The sequence below is a fragment of the Osmerus eperlanus genome, chromosome 8, assembly GCF_963692335.1.
Source record: "Osmerus eperlanus chromosome 8, fOsmEpe2.1, whole genome shotgun sequence".
In the NCBI taxonomy this organism is placed as follows: domain Eukaryota; kingdom Metazoa; phylum Chordata; class Actinopteri; order Osmeriformes; family Osmeridae; genus Osmerus; species Osmerus eperlanus.
The window spans coordinates 18,916,884-18,937,591 of record NC_085025.1 but is presented as its reverse complement, the minus strand read 5'-3'; the positions used below and the strand labels follow the sequence as shown (position 1 = coordinate 18,937,591).

Here is a 20,708-nt window from a genome sequence, read left to right as displayed (position 1 = left end):
TGCATATTTTTGTACCATATAGACAGACTGTATGTTCATCTGTCTTCTTTTCTATTAACTGTTTGTGTGGCTTTGTGCTGTGAAACAGTGTGAGGTCAGATTAACAAGTAATAGGCCTGGTGGCAGGCTGAATGACAGCATTAACCAGAGCACAATGAGACCGTGGGACTAAGCCCTTTTCCAACCTGTCTGACAGGCAGGGAGGGACTGATGTCACCCTCTGACTCAGGGCACCGCTGTCACAGGCACCACCACTGTCATCCTGCTGTCCAGACTCCATCAGCGGACCACAAAGATTGCTTGGAATTTAGTTCTCTTTCTCACTCTCTCTGCTTTCTCTTACACTCACTCTCTCTCTAACCCTCTTCTCTCCTTCGTTCTCTACACTTCTTTTTTTTTTTTAAGTCCCATACCATCAATTGCACTGTCATCAGGTTGGTGACATAGTGCCACTTTGTTGTTTAAAAGGGAAAATGAATAGAATGGCGTGACCTCACCTCATCAGTAGCCAGTAGCCACCTCATCAGTAGCCAAGCACAGTTAGGTCACGTCATGCTCAGAGAAGTGGAACAGTAACAACAAGAATAGAAATGTGTTTTGTCATGTGATCAGCTCTTGATGTGTTATCTGATTCTTTGCTGGCCTTTTTGATAGTTGGTTATTTTGTATAGCAACCCTTCCCATTGTAGCAGTGTAATATACCAATTGACTGTTGTACTGTTGCACTAAATGTTGCCAAAGTATAGATAATACTAAACAAGTATGATTGTTTCTACATCGCTATCATACAGTTGAAATTATTAAAGAATAAACAATTATCTGTTACAGTATGAAATATTGTACAGATGCCTGCTCAAATACTTACTCAACCAAAAGCAGGATGTGTGTGTGTGTGTGTTCAGGGACAGACCCCCACATCTCAACTGAGGAAAAGGGGCACAGGTCAGGAGACTGTGTGGATACATCTTCTTCACGTGCACTGCTCTGACGTCTAGCCAGGTCCAGTTGCTCCAGACTGTTTACACCGTGGCCTTTCTGGACGCGAGCATGGGAACCGGAGACACTTCAGACTTGTATATATACAAGATATTGTATTTGACAACATTTATTTTTATTTTTGTGTGCTGAGACTCAGGAGGTAATCCCCTGTGTATTGCCTACCTTCCTAATATAGTCTAATATAGTCCTAATGTGTGTGATTGTTGTCCATGACCTTAGGGATCTATCTCATAAGTCCAGATCAATTCGAGCAGCATGGAGAATGCTCTCCACAGAGTATGCATCAAATGAACTGCGTCCCATGACGGAGGGTCCAGTACCTCAAAAACCTGCCCAGTGTTAAACCCTTCCAGGACCCGGGCAGTGGACTGTTGTGGTGGTGTGTGTGTGTTGGGGGTGAGGTGAGGTGAGGTGGGGGGCTGGAAAGGAAGAGGTGCAGGCCCTAACACCAGAGGTCCTGCAGTTGTCCCTGGAGAGTCTGGCTGTGTCAGCCTTGCAGCCGGTGAACGTCTGTCCTGGAAACAGTTGCTGTTTTTGCATGATTAGTTTCGGCCACAGAGAGTACAACTCAACTTTCTTTTTTTTTACAATGGGGTTCCATCAGTAATGAGTTTTCAAAGCAGAATATCATAACTAGTCATTGTTCACCCATGTGCAAGATATGCTCCCGTTCTGGGAAAGGGTGACCATAAACGAGGAGAATGATACGTTTTTGTACTATTGAGATTGTTGTTAGATATTTCAACATTTGAAACAGTTGAACAACAGAGTTGAAACAATAATGCGCACACACATCCAGTGTATCATTCATTATATCAGGAGATTTGTGTTTATGAGAGCAAGTGAGTTTGGGAGTGGCACAGTGTTTCTTTTTATAATTAACAAAATAATATTTGGCAGTTGCTAAGTGACTGTGATTAGTGATAGACTGTGATCCCCCTCTTAGGGCTAAAGGAAATGCCTGGTTGAATGAATAATACTGAGCACAACGGCCCAACTCGGGGGAACTGGGCTTGTTATGAATACAGGGATAAGGCTGCTAAGGCTGGATGTAAACCAGGACTTTAGTCAAGAATCTGTCAGACACCGGTCTCTGCTTACAGTCAATGTAAACAACAGACTTTCTTCTAAAAAAACTATTCTCTGTAAAGTATTGTAAAACAAAAATCATAATAACATAACCAAATCAATTTTGCCATTAAAGTAGTGATGTTGAAATAAAATGGGTTGCAGCAAGGGATTCCTTAACTCATCCCATTGTCTCTTGATCAATTTCATCCTAGTCTGTAAAATAATCCAGTGTAGCAAAGTAACACAGACTCAAATTGGATGAATACATAGTTATGCTACATAGTTATGGGGGCACAGGTCGACAGACTGTTGAATCTCTGGCACAGCCTCTCCTTCCAGTCACTGGACATGTTGCTTTCCAAGCTGTTGAGAGCAGTATGCCCATCTGTGCCATTTTCTCTGAGAAAGCAGCAGCATCATCTTATCATCTCATAAATATACAGCATTGCTGAGGAAAATGGTTTAAACTTGTGATTAATGGCCATATGGACCCAAAAATATGTAATGAGTTCATCTTTTAACAGTGTATTTATGTTTAATATATTTGGTGGCTTTAGGATAATGAAAGGAAAACTAAATCTACATGTATATAAAAAATGAAAAAGCCAGAAAAGAACGTGGCAGTGACACATTTTGTGTTTTGCAAAGTTTGCTAGTTCAGTATTTGTAGATATTCCTTTCACATGTTTCTATGGTATACTGGAAAACAATAATACACATTTAATAAGTTTTAAAGGCTTTTATTGGCAAAATGTAAAAAGAAAATGTAAAGAGTCCCCCCTTTTATAGCAATCCATCTGCTCTTATAATCCAATCAGAATAATAAAGTGATTTTACCTGACTAGAACTTGTTCATACTTTCCTATGTGCTGATGAAAGGACTCAGTGAAATGACGTTAGCTGGTCATTTTATGCTAGGGCGCAAAAACTGTAATTTTTTTTTTGTGATACAGTCATTTTTGGGGGGCCAATGAAGCTTTTATTTAAAATGCATCTGATCACTCTGCACAATAATAGAGAAAAACAATGTAAATCAACACCATGACAACTGAAACAAAAAGGGTCACTGCCAGTTCTTTTGGCCAAAACTGTACATACAATTATCATCTAACTCGAACATGGCCGACTGGGTTTACTTTTAACTGATGTATGTGTTCTCTGTGAGTACAACCTGTTTCTAGGGTTACATAAGTTTATAAATTCACCTTGTACTGGTCTTAATGTAACTGCCTATGTTGTTTCTCCGCCTACTTGTGAGTGAACACAGGAAGTGGTTTGGGTCTTCCTGTTGCTTTAAGGCTGACAAATATCACACTGTGAACTGTCACATTTTCCACACAGAGTAAGAAAAAACCACATCTCCATATTTGAATTTCAGTTTGTCTTAATAAGAATGAATTTGGCATTCTAGTCCCAAGTACCTAAATGATCAGTCAACTTTGTTGTGACCGCATCATTCTTGAGATGAACAAGAAAAAAACTATACTATTACAGTAACATACTTCATTATTCTTTGTCTTAGTCCAACACTGGCAACTCCATCCACAGGCATTACTAGTTCTTTGACAACACTGAACCAATACTTTCCTTCCAGAGTGCTACCAGGCTAAACCAGTTAAGTTTACATAAGTGATAGATATCATCCATCTAGACATTGTTTTTGGTGAAGAGAAAGCTACTATATTGAGACTTTCAGATGTATAGTTGTATTGTTGTATTTATCATTTCATGATCACAGTGGGTTTAAAGTACTGAGCTCAGCAATCAGAATCAGGTTTATTCGCCAAGTAAGTGTACACAAACAAGGATGCCAAACTAGCCATGCTTTAAGCATAAACCTAACTTCGATGAGCGACAAATCTACGAGCTCTGTTCACATTATTGCCAAGAGCTGCTGCTATATTCAATCAACGATTGAGTACTTATTTGAATGTTATGTAAATTTGATAATGCTACTTCCCCTTTTATCATGGCCCACCCACAACTTTTATCAGTATTAGTTTTTTTTTTTTACTCCCAAACCATAGTCTGTCTGGAATATTATGGTGAAAATGGCTCTCTGCACAGTTGCTAAGAATAGAAGCAATTTTGAATGCCCTGCATTGTTCACGGCTGCCAATGGATATTTATAGCCAGCTCAGATGTTACTCTGGCTTTGGTGTTGGTGAGACACTTACACCATGACATGTGTCATGACATGTGGGGGCCATGCTGTCAGCCAAGTTGGCACTTTCTGTGTGGGGATGCTTCCAAAGATCACTACTTACCTTTCATAATGTTACCTCACATTTTTACACAGTTCAGGAGTCGTGTCTGTTGTATTGACTGGGGTTGTGCCTCTTGTCTGATCCCCACTGGCATGAGCAGTGAACTTTGCGAAGTTCTAACTGTGAATGTTTGATGTAAATACTGAGCATTTTCACTTAGTCTCCTAGATTGTAAATGTAGAGCTGTTTATTCTTAAGATCAAAATAGGTAAGAGTGTACGTTTGTGTGTGAGTGAGAGAATGTGGGTGAGAGCGTGTTTGAGACTATGTTACACCTCAATGGGAGCACTGTGTCCATACCCGTGCATCCTATCAATCACACTGAATCTATCAGTAGTGTGTCTCCAACGTCGACTTTGCTCTTCCCCTGTTCGCCAGAGAGCCATTTGATTGGTTGCCAATGACATCACCCCTGCCTCGTAGGACATGGGACTATGAGCATTGTTCATTCGACAGTCCTAGCATCGGAAAGCTGATTTAACAGCCGGCGAACACCCTCCGCCCATTGTTGGGTTGGCTCTCACGATATAAAACGTGTTAATTTAATATTAATGAAGTCGTTTATTGGCTTATACCCGTGTCAATCTTAGAGTGCGACTTCGGTAGGTTGGCTGACCCCCGTGTATATTATTACAGAGGACCAGGGTAAAAGTAAAAATGTTGCGTACCCACGGCACTGGGACAGGCTGAATTGAGTCAACCTTTTCTGTGAGCGCAAATAATATACGTCTACATTAAATTGGAGCGCACAAGATATTACTTCAAAAAATGTGAGTAAACTTTAGTGATCTTAAAGGTGTGGGTCAATATTGTCTAGCCTTCAACTTTAGAAAATGGTACGGTTATAGCTCTACTGACGAATGCAACATTAAAAGGCATCGTTATCTAAATTCACGTGATGTAGCATGGGCTACCGTAAATATGGTTACAAATACTGAAATACAGAAATATAATGTAGCAGATTGCATGCAGTCAATCGGTGTGTTCTTTTCTGAATAAATGTTGGTTTACATGCGTGAAGTTTGTATTTGGTTACAGCAATGACAGTGTTATAGGCATCCTATCACATTTTTATAATAATGTTTAGTTAAATAATTGCTGCGTTCAAAGCGAATAATGCTATTAATACGATTCAGTCAATGTGCATCGAATAGGCTACCCATATCACATTCCCAGCACGTCGTCATGCCGGTTTCTTGAATGAATTGATCTTGAAGGATTTCCCCTGTCCTTACTGTAGCCAGTATCTAAAATTGTTGGGAATAATGCACTATGGGCAGGCTCCGCGATTTTGAGTGTTTGTCTTTAATGTGTGAGGACATGGCTTATTAAAACGTTTGAGGGAAATCAGCTTCTCTCAACCCATGACTGTTCCAGATGTGATGTGAAGGGAGAGACCAAACTGCGGCGTAAGCTGCCTTGATGCAGTATTTTGTCACACCGACACTAGGCTATAACCTTTGTTCAACAATAGCGTAAATCCTACTGTTTGCCAAATACGCAAACAGCATTACTATGCTGGAAAATACATTTCCCACATGACCCGCAGATGCTTTCATAGATGGTGTAGATTTTACATTTATGGTAAGTCCCATCTTTTGACTGTTCAAATGGTACTTTACATATGTGCAGAATATCCTCAAGACACTTACTGTTTATGTGTTACCAAACTATTCCAATTGCTGTCTTCAGTATGTTGCTGATATTTGCTTGCTATTAAGGGTTTACTATTTTGCAGGAAGTTTAAACAGATAAGAAAGCTTTCATTCAGGAGCAATATCATCCAGGCCAATCATTTAGTCTTCAATAAATCTCCAAACGACTTGATATTGTGTAGGAACAACTAAGATTGACTGTTACTTTGTATGACAGCAAATAAATGGTCCAGTGTCATCTTCAGTGGATATATTCTGGCACTGCTACTCTCTGTGCACCCTTAGCCCTGACGGAATCTTCTTCTGGATCTTTCTTCTCCTCCTGTAGACGCAGGCTTGTTGAGTTCTCAGTAGACGTCAGCTCTCAGCCTCCCCATGCCTCCATCTCCTCTCGACGACAGAATTGTGGTGGCGCTGCCAAGGCCGATCCGACCTCAGGAACTCCGACTGCGCCTGGACACCAGCTATTTGGACTCCGTTACCTCCAGCGGCAAAACGGTCATAAATTCCACTGTGGTGAAGATCCAGGCGACCAACCTCACGTATATGCCCTCATCCAACGGCTCCACGCGCTCCTTGTCGTGTGGATGCAGCAGTGGCAGCTGCTGCTCGGTGAGCACCTATGAGAAGGACGCCCACAGCAAGAGCCACAGCCTGAGCCAGGTGAGTGCCAGCAGCCCCAACCTCAGCTACGCTGGGGCCTCCATCCCTATGGTCAGCAATCATGAGGCTCTGACTAGCCACAGCCACAGCCCGGGCCAGCCCAAGGCCTCCCCTGTCCGGGTCATCCACCCCAATGAGCTGGCCAGGCGCATGGCCCGCTGCCCCATGGGCCACCCCGTGGGGCCCTTGCCGGTCATCATCGACTGCAGGCCCTTCATGGAGTACAACAAGAGCCACATTCAGGGGGCCGTTCACATCAACTGCTCGGACAAGATCAGCCGGCGAAGGCTGCAGCAGGGCAAAATCACCGTGCTGGACCTTATTTCCTGCCGCCAGGGCAAGGACTCTTACAAGGGCATTTTCTCCAAAGAGATCGTGGTTTACGATGACAACACCATGGACCCCTCCAGGGTGACCCCCTCCCAGCCCCTTCACGTGGTTCTGGAGTCACTAAAGAGGGAGGGCAAGGATCCCATCGTTCTCAAAGGTAGGACATTTTCAGTGGAACTTGATGGTAGAAACACCAGGACTGCTTGGTGGGTTAAGGACAGAGGGTGTTGTATGAAGCCATGGGGGTATTGTAATAAGGAGCTACATTTCTGAGACTTCTGTTTTGGGCCTTAGGGAAGGATAGAGAGATTTGTTTACTGTCAGTCCCGATACTTTTCAAGGATTATTTAACCCGTTTCCGTTGTGTGTTGATGGGTTTGCAGAGTTGTTGCAAAGTAATTTGTTTAAGCTCTCCCATTTGTTTCTTCTGAGATAAATCCACATGGTTGATTTAGGGTAGCTTTAGAGACTTGTTTTGCTCTGTGTAGTAAACTTATATTGTCAACTCATGGTCATTACACAATAAATCATTGTGTGACACCTTGCTACTGTATATGATTATATGTATAGATATCAGTAATACAACAAAAGCTGATCCTTCCCAAGAGAATATCCACTCCCCACAGTGTTTTGGACAATCCAATCAGTACAAAGTTTACTATTTTTCAGTGTAGCAAGACACAAATGAGCGCACTTGAGCACACAAAAACACGCATGCACGATTCACACACACACCCACCCACACACACACACACATGTTTAGCAGAGATGGGGAAGCAGCTGTTGGTAAATATGTAGTCCTGTTGAGGCAGCAGCTCCTGGGTCTGTGCCATGTTTTTATCGACTGTGTGTGTGTCTGTGTGTGTGTGTCTCTGTGAAGCTGGGGCTGTCGACTGAGTTTGGGGCTGGGACAGGGACTTTTGTCTACCTCTAGTCTGCCTCTCTTGCAGGGAGATCACAGCACCTTGATACTATCCTCTATCCTCCCACACCTCTCTCCTCTCCACTCCTCTCCTTCTCTCTCCTCTCCCTCTAGTGCTTTGATGGAAGAGACTTATCTGAACACCCTCTGTCTCTGAATGTAGAGGATAACACGGAGCGGTTTATGCCAGACAGTCTTTTTCTCTCCTGATTTAATTCCCCTGAAATGGAAGTATTCAGCTCCTGCTGGAACCCATTCTTAATTTCCTCAAGCCTGTATCTCGCTTGTATGTTTGACTGTCTGTAACACTGCTGGTCTCACTGGCACTGTGTAGATGGAGGAAAGCATGTGAAGTTAAGACCCATCGACATATGGGTTACCAACGTGTAATTTATCGGCAGACATAATTTTGATTATTGGTTCTGAAACATCAGTATTATGTTTAGCATAAACTGTCTCTTGTTCATTTGAGTTTATAAGATAAATATAATTTGTTTTATGTTGAAAGCAAACACATTTATTACAGATTGTTATACATTTTCAGGTTTGATGATTGCTCTCTACTTTACATACACATAAAAACAATTACATGTGCTATTATTGGTAAAATATAGGAATAACTTAAATATTAAATACATATTTACAAATATCAGGACTGACATTAGGTAACAGTAACAGGGTTGACTGTGTAGTGCAAAATGTAAATGTATTCATGCCAACCCGGTTACTCCACTGTCCCTGTGGAAAAGTAACAGGCTTGGCGATTATATGGTTGACAATAGCAGGGTTGACAGGAACAGGGTTGATTTAGGGTGACAGGGATGACATGGGATCTTCCCCTTGTGTTTAACAATGTAAAACATTAGAAAACATTGTGTAAAAAGGCAGTGTGTGTACCATGGTCTTCATACTAGGCCAACAATGTCATTTCATTAGCATCTTACTACTTAAGAAAAAGTACAACTATTTTATTGGAGAGTTTAACCAGAGTAGAGGATAGCAAACTGAGGAACACTGACAAATCGTTTTTTTACATGTTACAATCATTTATAAAAATTAAACTTTGAACAGTGAAAAGACAGTGTGCACTTTATAACAAAGTTCAGATTTTATTAACATTAATGGATTTTTATACGTTATATTCTTAATGGGACATGCTAGATACTATTAAAAAAAACATGAATAGAATCACATACAAACAACTTGTAAGTTAATTTAATGTTACCTAAAAAGCTTTTAAAAATCTGTTAGGACACAAATTGTCATCTTTTTGTGGAATGACTCAAACATGTTTAATGTTACATGTAAATAACATATGCAATACACAAATAACAACTGAGTGTTACATACTCAATAATGATATATCTACAATGGTATCTGTATACATTTACATTTAGCAGACGCTCTTATCCAGAGCGACTTACAGTAAGTACAGGGACATTCCCCCGAGGCAAGTAGGGTGAAGTGACTTGCCCAAGGACACAATGTCAGTTTGCATGACCGGGAATCGAACTGGCAACCTTCAGATTACTAACCCGACTCCCTCACCGCTCAGCCATCTGACTCCCGTACTCCCTGTATAATAGTATATAATAACTAGAGAGGGTACCATTTCTTGGGAAATTGTGAGGTGTGCTTGCGCCCGTTGCAGCTCGGGCAGTTTTCTTAGTTTTTTACTGTATCCATCCTAACCAACTGTTTAAACTAATATCAAACATCCCAACATTTGGAGAATGACAATATTTTTTTAAATATGAAAACGTTAATAGATTTTCAACTGATATGTCTGTATATTTGAAAAAAAGGATGCGTACTTACTTTCGAAGATTGCATAGATTCAAAAGCATACAACATACATTTCTTGCTTCTTATTTACCCTTCAAAATGCAAAGCATGAAAGTGTAGAATGAAACAGGGTTCTCTTATTTTCCTTAGTGCAAGAGGTAGGCTAATGGTGATGTGGGAGGCTTATATACAGGGCATCTAGAAAGTATTCACAGCGCTTAAGTTATTCCAAAATGGATTACATTCATATTTTTTCCCAAAAATTCTACACACAATACCCCATAATGAGAAAGTGGCACCTTTGGCAGCAATTACAGCCTCAAGTCTTTTTGAGTATGATGCTACAAGCTTGGCACACCTATTTTTGGACAGTTTCTCCCATTCTTCTTTGCAGGACCTCTCAAGCTCCATCAGGTTGGATGGGGAGCGTCGGTGCACAGCCATTTTCCGATCTCTCTAAAGATGTTCAATCGGGTTCAAGTCTGGGCTGTGGCAAGGCCACTCAAGGACATTTACAGAGTTGTCCCAAAGCCACTCCTTTGTTATCTTGGCTGTGTGCTTAGTGGCACAATTTAATTATTGTGGCCCCCCTCAAGATTGGAGTGCGAAGATTACGTTAATTTTAAAATTATTTGTCGCTTTTCAGAATGTATTCAACAAAATATTACATATTACAAAAACACATAGAAAGATTAGGCATGTATTTATTTATATCATGGCAGGAGGATGACTATGGAGAGAGATATGTCTCAAAATTATTCGTAAATTCAAGTACCATGATCAGGGCTGGACTGGGACAAAAAATCGGCCCTGGCATTTTTGGCTCAGGCGGCCCACACCCACCATGATTGGTCAGACACATTCCCTGCAGACAGTCCTCTTAAAATATGCGTGCATTCTATGATATGAGTTGCCTCGTGTTCTGCGTTGATGTGATAGTTTTGGATCCTCCAAGAGGGGTCTCAAGACTTATCTGTTGATCTAACACTTAAATAATTAATTAATTCTTAGAGTTATGATTTGTATATTTATGGTATTTTATGGTATTTTTTATTATTATTGATATTTGGGAGTGGGAGTCAGGCGGCTGAGTGGTTAGGGAATTGGGCTAGTAATCAGAAGGTTGCTTGTTCAATTCCCGGTCTTGCCAAATTGACGTTGTGTCCTTGGGCAAGGCACTTCACCCTACTTGCCTCGGGGGGGAATGTCCCTGTACTTACTGTAAGTCGCTCTGGATAAGAGCGTCTGCTAAATGACTAAATGTAAATGACTAAATTTGATATTTTATTGTTATTATTACTATTTTGCTTAATATTGGCTTAGCAACTTTTAAAAACAGTTTACTGTTAATTTTATCTATTGTAAGATTCATATTGGGCGCACATAAAACACACACACACACACACACACACACACACACACACACACACACACAGCCCCCCTTCCTTGCTGAGAGTCCCTGTTAATTTGCCTACTCCTTACCACGTCGTCAAGTACTCTTTCTTCCATCTTTTACTCTCTTGCTCCCATGGCCCTGTCATGGTCACTCTCCTCCTCCTTGGCTTCTTCACTGACCCCAGTGTTGCCAGGTCCGCGGTTTTCCTGCGGAATTGGGCTACTTTTGAAGTGTTGCCGCGGGTTGAATTTTTTGTCTGCTGGTTCGGGCAGACCTATTTTGCATGTAAATTACATGAATATCTTTAAATAAAAATCCATATTTTAAATGAAATAATTTATTTATAAACAAATCCTACCAAACTGACTCCAGAACAGCACGTACACACATTGACATGGGACAAGCCCACATACACACACGCACTGTGCGTGTGCACACGTGCCTAATGCTCTCAGTCTCTGGAGAAAACCTCCTGAAAACTGCTTTTAATGCTGGCATACTAAACATTTGGTGTTACTTTGTAGATATTACAATACATTTGGCAATGATAGCAATGCTGTTGAACTTTAAAAGCAGTGTATATGGTTTGGCAGGGGCATATTTTGAGTTCTGATATTGGGCTGGTTTTTGGGCTGGTTTTATTGGCCATTGGGCTGGTTTTGGGCTGGTTTTGATTGGCCATCGGGCTGGCTTTGTCACACAGACCTGGCAACCCTGCCTGACCCTGTCAGTATGTTTCTTCCTCTCTGAGACAGCCACCTCTCCTCCTTCCTCTACAGGTAATGCTGAAGTTGAAGCAGCTAAAGCCCCCCAAACATGTTCGACATTTTTGCACATTTTGTGGCATTCGCCTGTAGGTTTTTATCGCTTAACTTTTCTGCGCCTCCCTTGCGCTTTGGTGGTAATTTCTCCTTTTTAGCGATGCTAAACATTAACGATGCTAAACCAGCATACGCATTAGCCAACAGCTCGTGTCTTAGGGCCTGCAGAAGGCGATATTATGAATCAGGGGAAGGGGGTTCCTGGATTTGATTGGGTCAGGCCAGTGCCAATAAAGAAAATTAACCAATGGGCCGCTGTCAGTTCTTTATGGGCTGGCCCGACCCAAAAAAAAAGCCTATAAATTATATCGGGGATTCGGATGGCAAGTCCAGCCCTGATACATCCTTTAACTGGTTAACATGTTCCTTCACATGTAACATACATCATGTAACATGTTCACATGTTCCTTCACATGTAACATATATCCTTTAACAGGTTACATGTTCCAGTCTCTCCTGCAGGTCTTTACGTACGCTTTCTGTATTCCCTTTCATCTCTCTGTCTCTCTCGCTTTCTATCTATGTATGTGTATCCTCTGTAAATTTTGGTCTGCCACTCACTCACTTTCTCTCATTAGCTATATCTATCTTTCTCTCTCTCTCTCTCTCTCTCTCTCTCTCTCTCTCTCTCTCTCTCTCTCTCTCTCTCTCTCTCTCTCTCTCTCTCTCTCTCTCTCTCTCTCTCTCTTTCTCTCTCTCTTTCTCTCTCGCTCTCTCTCTCTCTCTCTGTCTTTCTCTAACTCTCTCAATCACAAACACACAGACACATACTTTCTCTCACCACTTGACTGTACAGGGGTTGTAGAGTCTCCCTCAATCTCTCTCTCCCTCTCCTTCTCTCTTTCTCTCCCTCTCCACCGACTTTCTCTTTCTCTCTCCCACTCTCTCTCCCTCTCCTTCTTTCCTTCTCACCTCATCTGTCACTGTGGTCTCCATGTGTCTCCAGGACACGGGGCAAGTGTCATGGGAATAGAACTTATATTGCCGATTCGGTCCCTGACCATGATCCACAAATGTTCCACGATTTACAAATGTGTTTTGCGATCCACAAAAACAAAATTCTTAATCGTGATTTGTAAGTTGGCATTTACATAAATGTGCTATGATTTGTACACATAGATGTCTATTCGTAAATATATCGTTTGTAATTTGGGTGGGTGGGGGGGGCTTACGTGCGTGAATCAAAAAGCTATTTGTGTGTGGATCGCAAAAGAGCGAAAAGAATAGGTGTGTTCGGCTTCATGCAGTGCTGGCGGCGCCGACAGCCTGCATGAGGCCTGCAGGCGGCTGCAGGCGACGCCGGCGCTGCATGAAGTCGAATGTACCTAATGTCTCAAAATTACGTAATTGGAAGAAGGATTGGATGCGTGTATTGGGCGATCCACAAATGCAGATTCTAGATTTACAAGTGACAGACCATGAGAAATGCACACACGAAATGTTAAGTATTGCAAACGATATATTTACGTATAGTCATCTATGTGTACAAATCATAGCACATTTATGTAAATGAAAACGTACAAATCATGATTAAGAATTTTGTGGATCGCAAAACACATTTGTAAATCGTGGAACATTTGTGGATCATGGTACTTGCATTTACAAATAATTTTGAGACATCTCTCTCCATAGATGACCATGTCATCAGTTTTATTCTTGGAATTGCTCCAGTAGATCATGCTGAAAATGACTCAGAACCATAATGTTTCTGCGTGACATACTGGATCTGAGAACGGTAGCAGTCGCTAGTCCAAGCTTGTCTTAAATTTTGTAACCCAAAGTTTAGTTTTGATTTATGTATCAGCCACAGGTCTTATCAAAACACTCTATTATTTATGTTTAGTGTGCACCAATTTCTGATGAAAATTCTGATGGCATTCTGAAAGGGAGAAAGACATTCTGTGCTTTCTTCAATGAGATAATTGCAAATAATGATAGAATTGCTTTAATACACACATTTGTTGACGTGTTAATTAAGCCAGAAAAGGAACAATGTTATCACATTGTTAGGGAATTCTATCCTGATAAGAGAGAAGCCTTGATTGTTATATTAAGGTGGGGGTGAAAAATACCACATTATTAATTTAACTCTGGAAAAGTTAATCCCCAAAGGGCCCGCTTGATTGTTGTTAATCCCAAAAGGGCCCGCTTGGTTGTTGATGAACAAAACAAGCTTTTACAGATAAAACCCTCCACCTAACTGATAATTTGTTTGTTCACTGGCCTATCAGTGTGGCTGTTTAGATCCCAAACAGTGACCTAGACAGGATTTGAACTTTTGTGTACAATACATGAACTGATACCCTGGGCCACTGTGTGCCCCCTTACCTCCCCAACACACAACCCACCTCTACAACCCTCACCTCCCCATCCCTTTCCACACCTCCCCAATACACACCTCACCACCCCACCTCCCCACCCCTCACCTCCCCACCCAATGATTTCATAGCGACAGGTGCAAATGTCCCCCATTTGAAGAACTGAAAGTAACTGAAAACATAAGCCTGATGTAAACAGTTGGTTTATTTGTCCAGTGACACATTATCATCTTTATTTTTGCCTGTCTGTGACGACCCTGGAGCTCTCCCTCATCTCTCTCCCTCAGACTGATGAAGGGGGAAGTTCTCCAGACATACATACAATATGCAAAGTGAAAATGTGTCTCTCTCACCCAAATCCAATCTGATGTGGATTTCATCCAATTCAAATTGGAAATTCAAATAACCAACTGTAGTGGCTTGGATCCTTGGATCCTGGGGTGCTTGATTATTGTTGGACTTATCTTATTTGAAAGCCTTTTTGTGTAATGCAGTGGTCTGTTATTTTGTCAGCCTATCAAAACTGGTATGCAAAATCCAGTTATGCTCTCCTAAAGATAGAACTGGGTGAGATAAAAAAAAAGAAGTGATTATTAGAGGAAGGCAATTTTAACCACACAGCAGATCATAGAAATTGTCTTTCATTTGATAATTATCCTTGTCTGCTGCACTGATGTGTCCCTGACAAACCCCCACAACAAACAGAAACATTTCAGTTCCAAACGTCAATATTTGTTTGACCGTTTCCTGTTTCTGATCCTCTTTACCTACCCAGGAGGCCTTAGCTTCTTCAGGCAGAACCACGAGCACCTGTGTGACCACTCGCTGCACCTGCGCGAGGGCCTGGACTCCGCCGGGGCCTCCGGCCTCTCGGGGGCGCTACCTCACTCCCTGCCCTCCACCCCAGACATCGAGAACGCCCAGCTGACCCCCATCCTGCCGTTCCTGTACCTAGGGAACGAACAGGATGCTCAGGACCTCCACCAGCTGCAGCGCTTGAACATCAGCTTCATCCTCAATGTAACCACCCACCTGCCCCTCTACCACTACGACACAGGCCTGTTCAGCTACAAAAGGCTGCCCGCCACTGACAGCAACAAGCAGAACCTGCGCCAATACTTTGAGGAGGCGTTTGAATTCATCGGTATGTACCGAGCCTCCACAGTGCTACTGTCACTTGCAAATAAGTGAGGGATTTGGGTTTCCTCCACACGGTATGTGACAAGGTTTGTCATGTCAGTCATTTAAAATATAAATTTGAATATACATTGAGTTAGCAGGGGCTTGAGTGAGGTTGAGGCCTATTCAAACTACCTTTTTATTGATCCAAGGCTATGTGTATATGTACAGTATGTTGGCTGCTTTTTGGGGTGTAACTATGGACTTCTCAGGCATACTGTGTTTTAAAGTGAACTGTAGAAACACACTTGAAAACAGCTGTAGACTTCACATTTAATTTGTTTGTTGGATGTGTTTAGTGTTTATATGGTGCGTCTAAGGTACCTTTGTTGTTCCCCGGGTGTGTGGAGCCCTACGTATATACCTCCTCTTGTGTGTTTGCAGAGGAAGCACAGCGTGCAGGTCAGGCCCTGCTGATCCACTGCCAGGCGGGCGTGTCGCGCTCGGCCACCATCGTCATCGCCTTCCTGATGAAGCACACCTGGATGACCATGACTGATGCGTACAAGTTTGTCAAGACCCGGAGGCCTATCATCTCGCCCAACCTCAACTTCATGGGTCAGCTGCTGGAGTTCGAGGAGGACCTCAACAACGGCCTAACTCCTCGCATCCTCACTCCCAAGCTGATGGGGGTGGAGACCATTGTCTAGGCAACCATCCTGCCCACACACACACTTAAACATGCACGCAACATACAGTGTAAGAGCTACTGGCTACTTGGTACTAGTCCAGTTTGGAGTGAGAGAGAGGCACTTTATTTGAGAATCCCCTCCTGCTCATCTGGGACTGTCTCCGGAGGGCTGGAGCTCCGGGTCACTGACGATGAGAAACAGCAGAATCCCTGCTGCTCCCAACTGGCTGCTGTCCCAGAAGAGCAGACGTGTTTGACAGAGGAGCGGTCAGTGGGAAGCTGTCCATGCATGAACGGTGAGGAGCAAAACATGAAGGAAAACAGATGAACTGCTTTCAGAGAAAAAAGGCAAGCTGCTCTGTGGGCTTATAGAAGTTACCAGTGAAAGGAACTCTTCCAGCTCTAACCGCAAGCTCCCAACGCACATGTTTATGTTTGCAGGCTCCGGCCGAGCCAGCCATGGCAGTGCCTGTCAGAAAAGATGAAGACTTGTTTGGTGTGTTAATGTTCTTGTTCTATTTTTATACGGGGTTAATAGGGGTGACCATGACAAGCCTGTAGTGGCTTACTGTGCAATAATTTCGGAGTGGAATGCAACTTGAGAGCCTGATCTTATGTGTATATATTGTTGAAAAAAAATATGTTTCCAGCTCTCTGCTGAAACAATTTTTTTGTTGTTGTTAATTGTTGTAGATTTACGTCTCTTTTTGCTAGTGCAAAATGTGCCCTTTTGGAACAAAATCTGCTGTAACATTCATGTGGATTGATCTTCTAAAACATTTTTTTTTCTTAAAGCTTTTCCTAAAGAGATAAACAGTTGATGTATTCAACATTCAAATATGTGATGCTTGACATGCTATCATGCTATATTGTATTAAAACATTTTGTTTATTGCACCATCAAGGTAGGGACCTATGTTTTTGATGCATACAGTTATGCTGTAAAGTGCTGCAAGGCTGTGTATTAGAATGGGAAGTTGTGTTTTTAAAATTTTGTGTCACTGCTTTATGGTGTGTCGGTTGTTGTCTTTGTACGTTGGTTTCATTTTGTTTGTCCTGTTTAAAGAATACATGAAAACCATCTCACAGCCCCATTTTGCCTTGACCTTTCTTGTCTAACTTGGTTTTCCACCCCCACATCCACCATCTGCATTATTACTTTAGCAATACATGGAAATAATAAGATTTAACAGCCATAAAAACCTGGTACTGCATGAGTACTGGGAACAGATAGAAGAGCGGGCTTCTATCGTGTTTGGCACATTTCTGCTGTTGTACAGTAGCATTAAGATTATCACTGCCTGCTACTATAGTGTCCCCTTGTCTGGTTGAGATATCTCACTCATTGCCCTACTCTATTGTAGTGTCTAACCCTTGTAGGTAACGTTTTCTTGGTGCAGTAGTATTTTCAGCTGTTCCAAGATAACATAGGGCTCTGAAATAAGTTGAGTCCAACTGCTGGATTCAAATGAGATACATTTTCCGAAGTCAGGGTAAAAAGTGGTAAACTCCTCACCTAATCTCTTCAAACTCCCCATCCCTTCAGCTATGCTGAAGGGACATAGTCTGCTCTGCCTTGTGTTTGCGAGTGCTGCTGTCACATGCGGCCCTAGTGCCTCAATTGATGCCTTAATACATGTTTGACCAGAGGGCTTGCGTCTGATTTGGCCGTTTGCGTGCAGACAGCAGCCAACCAGGCTGTGGAGTATAACCTACTCCTCCCCTTCAGCAGTCAGTCTCTTAGTAGTTTCCAAAAACAAAATGCCACTTTGCACACAGCTTCTCCTCACACAGGCTGTGAGGGAGTATTTGTTCATAACTATACTGGAGTGACACTATATGTGAATTTCAAATCCAAAAACACCTGTTTAGCTTTCCCTTGAGGATCATGTTATTGTAAGTGTGTTTCGGTAATGACATCTGAAGGGAAAGCGGGGGTGTTGGTGTAAGTGTAATCCACACAGAATGCACTGACAGAAGATGGCTGCCTGTGTATATGCTGTGTGACCCTTTGCTGAGTCTGTGAATCTCAACAAAATGTGCTCTTGAATAAAATACGCTGGATAAAACCAGGCAACAGGCAGCCACACACACTGTAATTAAAAGACTGTGTTGATGTTATGATTTGCCCCATAATCATCCTGACTCGACTGAGGCCAAAATTCACATGGAGAGATCTTTAACAGAAGGCAAGGGATATAGAACTTCATTGGTCTGACTCAGTATGGGAAAGACAGACTGCTTTTTTAATAAAAAAAAAATGCTTTGCACGTGCAATTATAATATTTGTGTCGTAGTGTCCTTTGGGCTTGTACTCTTACTTACTCTTACTTTGCATTATATAGTATACCACATTTATAAAGACTTCATACTATATTGCTTTTGAAACTAAAAACCCAATTATTACAATAAATCCTCCTCTATAAGGAAGAATGACATTTGACAGTCGACTGTGAGAGAAAAAATAAACATGCTCTTTTGAAGTGGTCGCACAGCTAAGACAATATACAGCATTGAATCAATACACACAAGATAACTGAAATGTCTGGTTGCTACCGTCATGTATTCAGACGTAATATTGGTGCTCAACAATATGTTTGGAAATGATAAAGGTCTATAGTAGAGTAGGGAGTGAAACTTTCATCCTTTATTTTTTTACAAAGGTCTAAAACATTGACCACAGCTTGTGAATTGATGTACATAATGACCATCTGCAACAAAAAAAAGGTACTTTTCACCTGAGGCAATGTAAAAAAGGAAGACCCTGCCCCACATTTAGCTGGCTCCTATTTTACTGTATGCACTGAGTGGCCCAGGCATTTCTTTTTTAATTGCCTAGTGTATTTAATTTAATTGTTAAATGTAATAGTTGTACTGTGCTAATATTCTCTGGATGGAAAACAAGGCATGTATTTTGTCTTCCAGGTTTATGAGAGCCCTGTGGTTCTCGGTGCTGTGTGTATGTTTGTCCTACAGTGTAGAGGTCATGTTTTAAGGCTTTGTGTCAGGCAATGCCTGGTTTGAATGACAGCTCCAGGAAGGGTGTGAGGCATGGCTTTTATTTGGAAACACACTTCTGTATTAGAACAGTTTAAACCTGTCATATTGGATGTGGACTGTTTCACGGCTAAGACTTGTTTAAAAGTTTCTGCTTTGTGCTCAGAGTCTGGACAGAGTGGATTTTGTTACACAGTGGATTTACAGTGCATTTGTGTCTGTAGTCAACAGTCAAGTATATACTATATAGTCACTACTTTCTTTCTATGCACATTCATTACTATTTTTGCACTGACCTACAGTATTGACAGCTGGATTTATTTTTTCACAAAGGGTGCTATTATTACGGAGGCCTTCTCCCACACCTTTTTGCATGACCCGCTGAAAGTTTCCCCAACAGATCTAGCGTTTTCTCCTCTACCTTCCTTGAAACGGTTTGAGCACTGTAATTTTGTAATCCCTTACCCTACCTTGTGAGGTTTTAAATAAACAGAGGCTTACATTTTAGCTCGAGTCATGTGCCTTTTTTGTTATCATCGCTCGGTTTATGGATGTATCCGTTGACCAAAAGCATTCCCAGTATTCCTAAATCTTGAATTCTATGATAACAACAACAAAAAGTGTCATCCTACTTAGCCCTGGATGGGTGGTCATGCTCCCAGTTCTTCCCTCTCCCCAAGTCTGAATCCACACATCACGGCAGCAGCAGAAACAGAGTTGAGAATTATTTGTTGCCCGTCCATTGAACCTTGTGTCACATAGCTGCAGGACTTATGGGCCTATATTTATTCCAACTCTGCAAGCACCTACCTCCTCATTGCTAGCGAGGTTAGGGGTGTGAGGTAGGTGTGAGTTGTGGGGTAGATGGTGAGTGGGGGGAGGGGGTTGGTTAAAGGGTCAAGTTTTCTCCATAGGAACAGGCCCAAAAATAGTTTTTAGTGTTGTTTCTAATTACGAGTGATGAGCTGCCTGGCTCATTAATCCTTTCCTATCAGCACTGGGCAGGCCAGGGGCACCAGAATAGCCCTGAGCTCTGATCTTAGCACTGTTGCACGGCTATATGGACGTATTAGGAAAGGAAGCCTACCAGAGTTGGGTTGAGAGGAGGGCCTCCTGGATAAACACACACACATTGTGCACACACACACAATACGCTCATGCCTTCCCTCACACACGCATGTGTGTGTGTGCAGAGCAGTCAGAGGGATCTCTGACACAAACCAGAGAGGATCTCTCAGGTTGAGCACTGACGTACCATCAAAACAGTTTCCTCTGTCATAGTGGGATGAAACAAGGAACTTTTTAAATGAGCATAAGTGTAAGTGTATTTATTAAAACAAACATCATTATGTGTAAAATAATGAAAATTATTAGTTGCAAAATTATAAAGGAGAGAAATATTCAATTTTAAATTAGAACGGACAAATGTATTTTGCGCAAACATGTCAGCTCTCAATTGTTTGTAAGAGTGCTCTTGGGTGTGCGTAAATTCTGTTCTTACCTAAGAACAAATCCCAAATAAGAAAACATTGGTGAATGCCAGAAGAAGTGGGGTTTAAGAACAAATTTGTTCTTAAGAATATTTGATGAATGAGGCCCATTGATCCTGTAACTAAACTAGAGTATATGGATCATGTATTTCAATGAGACTGACCTTCCCGTTACAGTAATGGCA

At 41.9% G+C, this 20,708-nt stretch overlaps 1 protein-coding gene across 1 annotated transcript; it reads left to right on the top strand.

The window, feature by feature from the left end:
- Positions 1 to 4,806: 4,806 nt before the first annotated feature.
- dusp10 (dual specificity phosphatase 10) lies at positions 4,807 to 19,540 on the top strand. Its single transcript, XM_062468332.1, has 4 exons — positions 4,807 to 5,107; positions 6,321 to 7,142; positions 15,003 to 15,371; positions 15,791 to 19,540. Exons 2-4 carry the CDS (start codon positions 6,368 to 6,370, stop codon positions 16,054 to 16,056), a joined length of 1,410 nt encoding a protein of 469 aa, XP_062324316.1. The 5' UTR covers positions 4,807 to 5,107; positions 6,321 to 6,367; the 3' UTR covers positions 16,057 to 19,540.
- The last annotated feature ends 1,168 nt before the right edge of the window (positions 19,541 to 20,708 follow it).